This window comes from Podarcis cretensis (genome assembly GCF_951804945.1).
Source record: "Podarcis cretensis genome assembly, chromosome: 6".
NCBI lineage: Eukaryota > Metazoa > Chordata > Lepidosauria > Squamata > Lacertidae > Podarcis > Podarcis cretensis.
The window spans coordinates 53,194,101-53,207,316 of NC_137175.1; the positions used below are offsets into that span (position 1 = coordinate 53,194,101).

The following is a 13,216-nucleotide window of genomic DNA, read 5'->3' on the forward strand; positions in this document are numbered from 1 at the left end:
TCCGAAACCGCTAAAAACCCCGAGGCAGGTTCCGCCTTCCGCTCCGCCGCGGAGGTTTCTGGAGAGGAAAGTCCGTAAGGCCTAGCGGCTACTGTGAGGAGGGAAGTCACCGGGACTGCATTTCCCGAAAGGCTCTTCGCGCCCCAAAGCGGGGGGTGTCGGGAAAAAGCGTCCCGGTTCCTTATTGGGAGAGGCGCGCGGCCCGTCGCCGCGGCAGCGAAACGCGCTGCCAGCGGGAGGGAAGGAGGACTCGGCTCTCGTGTCCGGCGCGTGGTGTGGGTCCGCCTTACCTCATGGGAAACTACATTTCCCACAGTGCTCCGCGCTTATGCTATGATGGAGCTACGCGTGGTTGAGCTGGAGAAAAGGATCCGAGATCACTTGGAGAAGCTGGGCTTTGAAATCCACCCGCTTAAGGTACTGCAGGAGGGGTGCAGAGTTGGGGGAAGCGAGTCGAAGCGAGGAGGGGGAAATCATCGGTTTCTTAATTGCATGTGCTTCTTCAGACATATGGTTGGCATGCTGGTAGGGCAGAGCGGCGTTGCATAAGTGTTAACACTGACCCCTGTGGACCCAGAATGAATATAGGTGCTATGCTGTAGCTCCACACGGATTCATGTGGTTCATTGTGCCTACTTTGGTTCGTGATTCTGCCATTCTGTTCATATTGCTCCGCTGTTGCATTGTAGTTGCTGCTCCCTGTATAGTATCACATTTTTGTCTGTGGCTGCTACCATTTTTTGGTGCCATTTGACGTTCTGCTATTTAAATATGCATTTTTTAATAATGTGTGGAATAAATACGTGGGCTGAAATTTTCATTTTTATTGCATAATCTGTTACATTTACAACATGGACATCTGAAAGGCTACAAGTAAGCTTGTTAGTGTTGTTTGTGAGCGAACATTATAGGCTGCAAGCCATTAACAATCTCAGATATCAGGCACCATCTGATATACTAGCAGACCTTTTTGTGGAAAAAACCCTGTTTCTCTGGTTATGTGCCAAATCATTTTTTTACCCATTGTTTCCAGAAGTGTTCCATTTCTTTTACCGCCCTGTGGGTTGCATTCCAGGATACCATTTTATATTTACCCCTAAGTTTAAAGAATAATTGTATTTCTGAAATCCAGGTTGTAATATATCAGAGGAGATACAAATGAGATTAGATACAGAGAAGGAATAAAGCACAGTAATGTGGAAAGTGGGGTATAGCTGGGAATGTGGCCAACAGTAGCTGGTTATAAAGATGAATGTCAAGTTCTGTTGTCTAGGAAGTTAAAGATTGACATTGAATAGATTCAACTAGTGTGAAGTTGAGGCATGTCCTACCCTGTGAGTTAAATATTAATCAAGGTAGAGGAAGAAGAAAAAAGCAATTTTCTCTTTTAGGCCAATCAAATCCTGACATTCCTGCAAAAATGTATTCCTGGTTTTCTGTGGTTTAACTATACACAGTTGCAGCTGTCCTCAAATATAACTCTTGCATGAGACAGAGAAGTCACATGACTGAAATGAGTACATTGTGATTTGCCAAAGAGGCAATCAGTGCTAGAGGCTATAAAACAAATCTCCATTTGGCTTGCTAATTAATAAGGCCTAGAGGCTCTAGAGAAGAAATTAAATCCATCAGTATGACAGTGTGCTCTCATAGGAGGCGCAAATGCTAATAAACTCATTGGACAGCACAGTGAGATGGGAAACAGGAGATGCAGGTTCAAGACCTGCCAGGGCACTGATCCTCATAAGGCTTGGTTTCCAGACCCTTGATCTTCTGGATCTTGATCTGGACACTATAATCCTGTTGATGCAGCCTAGAACAGCATTAGCTTTTTTTTTTCCTTCTTTTTTTTTGCTGCTGCATCACACTGTTGACTGATGTTAAGCTTGTGGTCTACTAAGACCCCTAGGTCCTTTTCACATGTACTCCTGACACGTCTGGTATCCCCCATTATATATTTGTGCAGCTGGTTCTTCCTGCTTAAGTGTAGAGCCTTACATTTGTCCATATTTCAATTCATTTTGTTAGTTTTGTCCCAGTTCTGTTAAGGTCATCTTGAATCCTGATTCTGTCTTCTGTGGCACTGGCTATCCCTCCCGGTTTGGTGTTATCTGCAAATTTGATAAGCATCCCCTCAATTCCTTCATCCAAGTTGTTTATAAAGATGTTGAATGACAATGGGCCCAGGACAGAACCCTGCAGCATGTCACTTTTATCCAAGATGATGAGGAACCATGAATGGGCTGTCTTTGGGCTCAGTTTGTCAACCAGCTATTGGAAGTGACCCTAGCTGAGTGAAAGGTGAAAAATGCTTAGGGAGAGAGACTGTAGAGAAAAGTCTATGACAGATGTAGGAAGGACTCGGGGCCACCCATACTTTGGGTGTTGACATCATTCTTTAGACATATTCAGAGCAGGTTTGTGGTGAAATGCAATTGGAAGCAGTAATGCTTCTGAATATCAGTTGCTGGAAGCCACAGGAGGGGAGAGTGCTATTGTACTTGAATCATGCTTGCTGGCTTCCCACAAACATCTGGTTGGCCTCTATGAGAACATGATGTTGGACTAAATGGGCAATTGACCTGATCCTGTAGGCTCTTATGCATAAAATTGCCACCTGAACAGTTAATTGTTGCTGGTGTTATTAAATTTATTACCCACCCTTCACCAGCAGGTCCCAGGGTGGGTTACAATTATTTAAAATTAAACATTAAAAATACTGAAAACAGATTACAACTACAGTAATAGGGTGGCTTCTGAAACCTATATCTCAAGTGTCAAAGACCAAGATCAAGAGTTGTGTTGATCCTCAGTTCTAAGTATTTGTTTATTTTCAGCAACATTTATATGCTGCTTGCAGTAAAACCTCTAAACAGCTTAAAAGAAATGTTAACTTTCTCAATAAAAACAGTTAAATATAATTAATACTAACAGTACAAAGATTAAATGCATCAATACCTACCTATCTGGATAGGCTTGCCTAAAGAAAAATGCTTTAAGTGGATGCCAAAAGTGAAGATGCCTGCCCGGAAAAGGTCAAGTGGGCACAAATGGGGTAAAATGATTCTGCAAATAAACCAGTCTCCAGCTGTTAAGGACTTTATATACCAATAGTAACACCTTGAACTTGGCCTAGTAACAAATTGGCAATCAGTGCAAATCTCTGGGCTGCAGTGTTTTATGCTGACAGCACCTCACTCTTGTGAGCAACCATGCTGCAGCATTCTATACCAACTGGAGTTCCTGGGTCATGCACAAGGGAAGCCCCACATAGCATGCATTGCAGCATTGCAGTAATCTAATCTTGAAGTCGCCAGTACCTCATCTACCATGGTCAAGCTCTCGCAGTTGAGAAATGGCCATAGCTGTTGAACCAGGTACAGTTAATTAAAGGCACTTCATGCCACTCAGGCTACCTGGGCCTACAGTGACAAAGCTGGATTCAGAAGCACACCCCGCCCCCCAGCCTGTGTACCTGCTCCTTCAGAACGGAGTGCAACCCTGTCCAAGCCTGGCAATTGACCAATTTGTCAGACCCAGGAACAGCTTCCTCACAGTGCCTCCCATCTTGCCAGGATTCAAGCTCAACTTATTTTTCTCATCCATCCCACCACTGCATCTAGGCAACTACAAGCTCCATCATTCATTTTGCTCTTACCTATTTCCAGGTAGTACTTCCAAAACCCTTTTTGTGGTCTCCTGCTGCTCATGACCCCTGCTGCTTGTTCTGCCTTCTAGTTGCTGATCTTTGGGCATGAATCACATGGTTAAACTGCAGGCCCTAGGCTTCTTGTTTGCTGCTGCTCACAACCCTTGTGACATCACAAGGAGCAGTGATGCTGTGTGATTTTAGCCTATGTCAGAGGTTGGACTGTGAACTCTAAATTAATTGAGCTCAGTTATTGCAGTCCTAATTTCTCTACAGCAATTTGATGGGTGGTAGAAATCAGAATTTAGCCGAAGTTTCCATTTTATTTTATAATAATTATATTTTATTGGTTTTGTAAGTAACAGTAGGCCGAAGCCTTGCCCATTGGTATCACATGACATCATATCACATTAGGTGCCAGGCAGGTAAAGCTGCAGTGCCAAATTGAAAAGGAAAAATTAGGAGGACACTCTAAAGTGTGCTCATTATTCTTCCGTTGCAACCACAGATTTAAGGTTGAATTACCTGCTTCTTGCATCTCCCCCACCTTTGGAAAAACAACAGCAAGTTCTCAATCCTCTGAAAATCTGAAACCTTGAGAAACACAGTGAAGCACTATTATGCAACTATTTGTACGGTAATTTGTGTTGCTTTCTATGTGGTGTTGTTGAGTCTCCTTGAAAGACTCACAGAGTTCCAGGTAGGGAGGTAAAGACATTTGAAGATTGATTGATTGATTGATTGATTTGCAGAATCCAGCCTAACTGTAATTATATTTTTTCTGTTCTGAAGGTAAGGTGGTACAATGCGGTTCTTTCTCCAGCTTTTCACTTGCCCTACTTGGATGACACTCTGGCATTCGTGGTGCTCAGCACTCCTGCTATGTTTGACAAAGCCTTCAAACCTTTCTTGAGGAATGGGCCACTGAAAAAGATTCGTGACCCTGTGGACCAGTGCATTTCTCATCACCTCACATTGCTTAGGGAGGTAAGAGATTTTGATGCATACAGACAAGTCATGGAGAGAGTAGCTATATACACTTTCCTAAAGTCAGCCCCATTGAACTCATTGGGGCTTACTTCTAAGGAGGCATGCCTAGAAATGTACTGCCAGTTCCCTATACCTTGGGAAAAGACAAAATATTTGGGTGGTCATCCTTGTTCCTTTTTAACCAAACAATAAATAGAGTATAATCCATATTGTGTTTTGGGGATGGAGTTACTGTTTATATTTTTAACTGGGATTGGGAGACACAGTGGCTAAAAGCCATTCTACACATTACACTGAAAGAGATGGTAGACTTTTGTACAGTACCTTTATAGATTGCATATTTAATGCTGCACTGTATAAAAAATGAAACAACAAACCAAAGCCCTGTATGCTGGGAGCTTTCTACTTACACAAGCATTCCGAAACTTGACACACCCACCCTCCTGCAATCTGAAGCAATTCAATCCAGAGTTCTACCATTGCCACCTCCTTCTGTGTGATGTGTAGAATGGTTTTTGGAACCAATATTGGAAATAACTTGCAAAATAAGTGTAAGTCCTAGCAAGTATTGTTTGGAAAAATTGTTTTGTGGGTAAAGGGGTCACTGAGAACTTGCTTTATTATATTGCAATAATCCCACCTCACACTGGTCTAACTGAGCTAAGCTTTCCCTGGGATTTATATGGGGTGATTTTTTTCAAAATAAGCAAGCAGTAAATGATGTACTGTTGTTAAAATGGTGGCTTTGTCTCATGTGACATGGTTTCCCTTTGTGTGGCTTCAGTTTCCTGTCTGCAGAATAAAAATGCTGAGTGGTGACATTGCAGGGGCATTATAAGGAGACAGGTGTGCAAACACAATGCCATTCATTGTGACAACGTACTTTCACCTGGGCCCAAGAAACACTATTGAGTAGTGACATGGCTATGCACAAAGCCAGCGATGGCTTCTGTGTCTCTAGCATGAGACAATCTAGCTTTGTTTTCTCCATTTCACCTCCCCTGCAGTCACCCAGCTTCACTATACAGTGATACCTTGTGTTATGGATGGGGTCCGTTCCGGAGGCCCGTCCATAACGTGAAAAGCCCACAACTCGAAGCGATTGGTGCTTCTGTGCATGCGCGATTTAGCGCTTCTGCGCATGCACGAGCGGCGAAACCTGGAAGTAACCCATTCCGGTACTTCTGGGTTGCTGCGGTACACAAGATGAAAACATGCAACCTGAAGCGGACGTAACATGAGGTATGACTGTATTTGAATAAATGTTGTAAAGGCTTGAAGGTCATTCAGAGTGGTTTTTCTTGTTCTGCCACTTTGAATATTAATTCAAATCTTTATCAGCAATTTCATTTTATGTATAGAGACTTTTTAAAAAAGAAGCCATTGTGACAAGCCCAGGGAACTGGAAGAATTTGCTTTTGGGTTAAAAGCTGTTTGTAGACCACATTGGCAGTCATGCTTCACCTGTATGTGAGAAGATTTGTGAACTCCTTAATGGAACTGGGTGGAATAATTCTGGAAATCCTGAGAAAGAATTCCCAATATAGGACAGATTTTCTAAGGCAGGTCGGCAAAGTGACACATGCCTCAGAGTTTCATAATACACAAGGCTGTAGCTCCTTTATCAAGAGGTCGCATTGCTCGTTCAACAAGACTAGAGGCCCAGCTTGAAGCAGGGGACAGAGTGAGGCTGGGGAATGTAGACATCATCCTATATTACATCATCCTATATTACCTGTAGCTAATCATCTTCAAATGTGAGTTTGATCTAATAAAAACTCCTCTTTCCAGAGTCTTGCTGACCAGCAGGTAGACATCATGTATGACTATGAGTTGCTGCCCAACCGGAAGCCCAAGTTCCTGGCCCAGACAGCTGCACATATAGCTGGTGCTGCTTACTACTACCAGAGGAAAGATGTGCAACAAGATCCCTGGGGAGAGAAGGTGAGATTAAAATTGGAGCGGGAGAAGCAGCAGAGGGGTGCTTGTTTCTTGGAGAGCCATTGATAAACTGTGACTTTCTCTGTTTCAGAAGATTTAGTGTGTTTTCTAAATGTTTTATTGGGTGACTTCTTTCTCTCTGTCTGTGATGTGCGATGATCAGGAACGCACCCTCTCCTTGCATTGACCCAATACAGATCCATATTTTCCATCAAGAAAATGCACATTCTTCTCTTAGATAAATTATGAAATTAAGGGGTTTGTTTTACTTTATTATAGTGTTCATATTATTTTTTTCCATTATACTTTGTCAAGGACTTGGGTGGCAGAAGACATAAGAATAGTCTTCTCTGGCATTGGTTGAAGCTACAGGAAGGCAGCCATTAGTGTGTCATGTTTTGCTTGCTAAGATTTGAGATTTCAGCAAATGTTTCCTCCATGGTTTGAAAACGTTCTCCCACATGTTTAAGCTTCATAGCTGCATTTTTTAAAAGTTGCTTTTAAAAGTAATTTTAGGTAGGCTGCCCAATGTTAGCTATTTTCAGAGTAGATCCACCGAAATGAACGTACTGGTACATTACTAATTAATTTCAGGGCACCTACTTTGAGTAGTAAATTATTCCCTGGCATTTCAGTGACAGTGTCAGTTGTCTGCAAATAATTAGTGAGATGCCCTAAAGCAGGGTTGAGGAGCTATGACCCTTTAGATATTGCCAGTCTGCAACCAGTAATCTCTGCCCATTGGCTGTGATGGCTCAGGCTGGCCGGAATTGGAGTTGAACGACATCTGGAGGGCCACAAGTTTTCCATCCTAAAGGATTTCCTACCAAGGATACTTTCCCCTTTCTAGTATTATAAAGCACTGTAGCAAAACATTTTGGAAGGGCTGTAGTTTGATGGTAAAGTACATGCTTTTTGTACAGAAAGTCAACAAAACAGTTCATTCAGTGTGCTGCCTTCCAAGTAAACATGCGTAGGGCTGGGCAGCCTGTAAGTTAACAAGTCACTCTTTGTTTACTTATCTAACTGGCTATGCAATCAGGTGCCTAGAATGGAAACTAAGGCTGAAATCTTATGAGCTCAATGGAACTTCTGAGTAGACATGTACTGTATGGGATTGCACTTTGATGCTTTGTTACACACACACACACACACACACACACACACACACACACACACACACACACTCTGGATGGCCATCTGTCATGGATGCTTTAGTTGAGATTCCTGCATTGCAGGGGGTTGAACCAGATGACCCTCAGGGCCCCTTTCAACTGTACAGTTCTATGATTCTATGAAGATAGTATGTTGGTTGTGATGTTTTCACCTCTGGCTTACTCTTTTTGACATTATTTCAAAAACCTGCAAACCCCATTGGATGTTGTTGGCATCCATCTATCTTGAGACACAATGGAGTGCAACTCTGGGGGTGAAGTCAAACAGCTGCATTAGCAGCACCAAAGTGACTTCCCTGGGGCACAAGCCTGGGCAGTGTATATGGAGATCCTGGGCTGCCCAGACAACAAGACCTCCCTCTCAGTCCTCTTCATGTGGTCCAAAAGAAAGTAGAGCAATACATTTGGCACCAGCTTGGCTGCAGGAGTTTCCAGAAGCTCCTTGGAGACTCCACTCTGGATTTGTGTAGGGCTTACTCTTTAGCCTTTTCTTCTCCAGAAGGTATCCCACAAGGCAGCAGAGGTTTAGGACCAGAGTTTTCTTTCTCCTAGATGAACTACCTTTTCAGGTTGACAAGCCCCACCCTCCCCTCACTTCCCTCTACAGTACATGCAGAAACTGCCTTCTTGACCATTGGCCCCACTATTGGTCTCATCCACTCAATCTACCGGAGCCTGTCTTTGCATGCAAGGGAAGTCCCTAACTCACCAAGGTTTTGAGTCCTACCAGCTACCCTCACCTGGTTTAGCCAGTCAGCCGAAGCTGTTTTCCAGAGTGCGGGAAAAATGTGTCTGTGCACCATGAAAATATGTGTTTCTCTCAAATCACTTCAAATTCCCTTGTGCCTCCATGATCACAAGAGCCTGAGGTGTAGCAGGAATGGAACCAGCCCAAATCCTATTAAGTGATGGCAACCTTACATCTCCCCCACCCCATTAATTTATTTATTTGCTTTTCTGTTACACATTCTCCACTAATACATAAACTACATACATAATACGTAATACCAACTACATAAACTCCTACAGTCCAAACAAAACAAATACATTCTTCCATGTACTACCCTTCCACGTCTTCCATGTTTCTTATCTCATTATCTCTTGCTATATAACTTACACTGCTGAACTACTCACATCCTGCTAGGTGCCAGCCTTACACCTTGAAGAGAAGCTTTCTTAAATCTTTTGGTTATATTTGTCTATTACAATATCCTTCCTTTTTCTCTGTGAGATGTAAAGATTGGCAGGCCTTTTAATTCACTTAGCCTTTTTTCTTTCTCCAGAACATCTATGGCGTCTGCATCCACCCACGTTACGGAGGCTGGTTTGCTATCCGGGCTCTCCTGCTTTTTCCGGGTGTTGAGGTGCCTTCCTTGCTGCAGAAAACTCCTGTTGATTGTGTGACAACAGAGGAAAAGAGAATAGAACTTCTGGAGAAGTTCAATTTCCAGTGGCGGGACTGGAGCTATCGGGACATTACTGAAGTGAAGGAGAAGTACTCGGAGGAGCAGAAAACGTACTTTGCAACTCCTCCAGCTGAACGGTTAAAATTGCTGACTCTGCAAGGAGGATTGCAAAGGAATGCAATACACTGAGTTGCTGTTCTCCTGGCCCAAGGGGGACTCATAGCCTATTCTACTGTGTCCACTTCCATGGAGGGAGAGATACTTGGGGACCCAAGCTGTAGTCCTGGACACACTTGCTAGGAAGTAAGACCCATTGAACACAGTGGATCTTTATTACAAGTAAATATGTCTAGGGTTGCACTGTAATATTAGTTACACTAAAAGCCTGTGAATCCAGGTGTAGGAACACTAGTCGTCCATCCCCCCATTATTATTTTTTAGAAGAATGTAATTTTTAAAACATGCTGCTGTATTTAATTTGAGGGTATTTAAAAATGCTTTTTGTGTGAGAGAGACTCTGGTAGGTGGTGTAGTTATTTTTCTTCGGTATGAATTCAGGAGAGATATTTTTGTAAATGGCACTTTTGCTGTCCTGTGGGACAGATGCCCCACGAAGCAGTTGTTTTTGAAGGATGGTGTTGTCTGGTCCTTATCATAGTCTAAAGTCATTTCAGCTTCTCAACATTGCTTCTGAGGCTTTGAAATCATTGTGTTCCAGTGGTTTCTTTTTCACTTTCCACTCCTGTTCAAAGGACTAGAGCTGTTGTCTAACTCATGTTGTGAAGGGGAGGTGATAGTAAAACTGAAGGAAGCAAAACTGTCTGGCTCTTTCTGTTACGAGTCTTTTGTGGCATTCATGCTATGTTGCAAGGCTTTTTGGGGAAAGTACATAGCCTTGAATTAGAATATTAGACTAGGAATGCAAGTGTCACCCAGTCCATTCCTGCCAGGACCTACAATATCTACTGTTGGCATGGGTGAAGTGCTAGGTATTTCCGTAAGGGTTATTGACAAGAACTTGCCTTGCTGTTCACATATTTTAAGAATTGGCACACGCTAATAATTCATAATGTGCCTGACATTTTCAATACCCTCAGCAAAGGTTAAAGACTGTATCCAAATGCTGCACATGCAGTGTTTTTCTCATGCAATGGAAAAACCCCTTCCTTTCCCAGCACACACCCCAGATTCTGTTCTGGAGGGTATCCCAACTCTCTAGAGCAGATTTTAAGGGTTTTTCAGGGGATTGCACAGGAGACGAGGGGGAAATTTCATTGTACAAGTGGAAGTCTGTTGACACAGCGAAACAACAACATGGATGCAACCCCAAGAAAACAATCCAGTCTACCTATAAGCTTACTATACAAAAGGTAGAATGGGATAAAGAGAGTACATTGAGGTATTCTGCATAGGTTACAAAAATGTTTCATGTCCTGGCGGAATGGCTGCTGAGACAGTTCTGGGAGAAGAGTCTGTAGTCCTGAGTTGAGCACAGGTTGGGGAATCTCCAGTTCAACATATGGCCCCAAGTCATGCTGCCTGAATTCTGGTATTTTGAATTTTGGATGCTGAAATTGCCCGATGTGTGATGTAAAATCACTGGTGCCCTATTCAGAATCTCCCACCTGCAAATGGAATCTCACTCCTTATTCTGTGCTTGAGCAGCTGAGGAATAGGCTGGCTGCCCTGTTTAGTGAAGGCCGACCACACTTCCCTCCTCCTCCACCACCTCCTTCCTCTTCATCTCTTTCCCTCCCTCACACACAGCAGGTCATGTTACATTGGGAGCTTATGCATGGCATGCAAGGCTCACAAAAAAATTAACATGGGAACAATCTGAAGTTGTACTCTGCTGGTGAGTCTGGGCTCATCGTGTCTGTGTGTGTCAGCTGTTTGCCTCCATGGGGCTCAAATCCGTCTGCATTAAGCAGCAAATTGGGTGTTTAATCCCTACTTGCTGGCACCATAAGCAGTTGGGATTGGAAGGCCACAACTGAAAGATTTGTGTCTGCAGTCTGCCAGGCTATGGCTAATTTCTAAATCCCTCACAGCCTCCTCTCCACATGTCTTCCCTTTGCCATTTGCCAGCTAAGGCTGAGTGGCTGTTGTGGAGTCTAGAGAGCACCATTGTGCACAGTACTACCTCTGTATGCAGCTTGCACAGTCAAGCATTTGATGAGCAAGAGAGATTCTGTAGGGAGCATACCAGCTTCCACATACCAGTGATGGAAGGTAGCTGCCATCCAATCAATTAGTGCTCTTATTTGAATTGGTTTCTGATGTACAGCATGGGGCCAGGTCCTGATTTTACTCTAGAAGTGGATAGGTTGTAACTACACTTGGCCAGTATTTAATTTAAACTTGGGCCTGGGGCAAAACTGCGGACTATCGCTACCCAACTTTGTTAAATGTTTTGTAAAGTGAAATTATACTAGGTTATGTGCATATTATCTGAACATCCTAGGGCAACCTTCCCCATCTTGACCCCACCCCCTGGCTGATGTTTTTGGACTTCAACTCCCATCAGTCCCAGCTAGCACAGCCAATGATTAGGGATGATGGGAGCTGTAGTTCAATACCTGGAGGGCACCAGTTTGGAGAAGACTAGCTGGCTGGGTGTCAAAGGAGCTTTCCTGTCCGCCTTTTCTCTGCTCTACACTGAAATTTGCCAAGCCCAGTAAGGCTAACAAATAACCTCCCCACGCTTGTCAGCAAAGGCCACCTGTACTGCAACGTGGGGAAGCTATGATAAAATATTTTGTATGTTTATAATTATTATTACTCCAGGTTATAACTAGAAAATGGAGCATTGAACAGGCTCAGAATCAGAAGAATAAAATGTAATTGGAAAACCGCAGTATTTAAAAAACACAAAAATGCCATTATGGAGACAATAATAATCAGCTGAGTAGTATTAAATGTCCTGTTCCAAGAATGGATAACATAAATTATGTCCCCTTCTTTCTTTTTCCCTTCCCCCATCCCACAACAGCTGTGGGGTACCCAGCATTAAGCTGGAGAATTGCCAAGTCAGATTGCTTTGGAAATATCTCCCTAGTGGCAGCAGCTGAGCTCAAGAAAATGGGCAAGTGGAAATGAACAGAGCAGTAAAACCAGTAAAAACTGCAGTAAAAACTGAATTCCCCCATATTAAATGCTTTCCCCTACCCTCAGGGTTGGCCTCTGTGTGAGGCAAGATGAGCCTCAAAACTCTGGTGGTGAACCCAGAAGGGAGGGCAGCAGAATGAGCACATGCCCCCACCATCCAGCCCACCACTGTGGCCACTACTGCTGGGTGGCCACCATTGGTGCCAGTACCATTGGTGCCTACTATCCATGCCACTCCCAGCACCCATCCTGCTGCTGTTGTCCCCCTGCAACCATAGGCCAGTCCCGAGAAAGGAGATGTCAACTGAACATCAGGATGAACTTTTTGACAGTAAGAACTGTTCAGCAGTGGAATGGACTCCCTTGGAAGGTGGTGGACTCTCCTTTGCTTAAGCAGAGGCAGGATGGCCATCTGTCATGGATGATAAGGTTGAGATTCCTGCGTTGCAGGAGGTTGGACTAGCTGACCCTTGGGGTCCCTTCTATGACCCCCCAAAGAGAGACTGAGAGAAATGGCTACGTATACTCTCTGCTGTTGATGAGCAGGAGAGTCCCATAAGTTCCTGCCACTGTTATGGGGAAAAACTAAGCAGTTTTTGCTACCACAGCAAAGCAGCCATGGGCCCTTGCTCCACCTCTATCTCTCCACACATAAGGCAGCTTTCTTCCTCAAAGCATGGCATAGTGGGTTGAGAACGCTACAGAGATGAGATCTGCAAGTCTACCTGTTGTCACTGCTGCTGTGGCAAAAGCTCTTTAAGCAGGAAACTATTACACTTTAAGCAGCGCTTGCGATGGCAAATCAGAAGCACGGACAACATTTCTACAGTATGCCTTTCCAGGGCCCACTTGCCCCGCAATGCCTCATTCTGAATAAGGACCCTGAATAAGGATCATTCCTGAGAGAAAAGCATTGTGCAGTAAGTGATAGCAGCCACACAGGATGG

The 13,216-nt window shown here is 43.8% G+C and overlaps 1 protein-coding gene across 1 annotated transcript; it reads left to right on the forward strand.

Annotated features, from left to right (window-relative positions):
- Window position 1: 1 nt before the first annotated feature.
- Window positions 2–9,978, forward strand: MMACHC (metabolism of cobalamin associated C). The gene is made up of 4 exons (XM_079980549.1): window positions 2–417; window positions 4,442–4,636; window positions 6,431–6,583; window positions 9,039–9,978. Exons 1-4 carry the CDS (start codon window positions 334–336, stop codon window positions 9,348–9,350), a joined length of 744 nt encoding a protein of 247 aa, XP_079836675.1. The 5' UTR covers window positions 2–333; the 3' UTR covers window positions 9,351–9,978.
- Window positions 9,979–13,216: the final 3,238 nt, after the last annotated feature.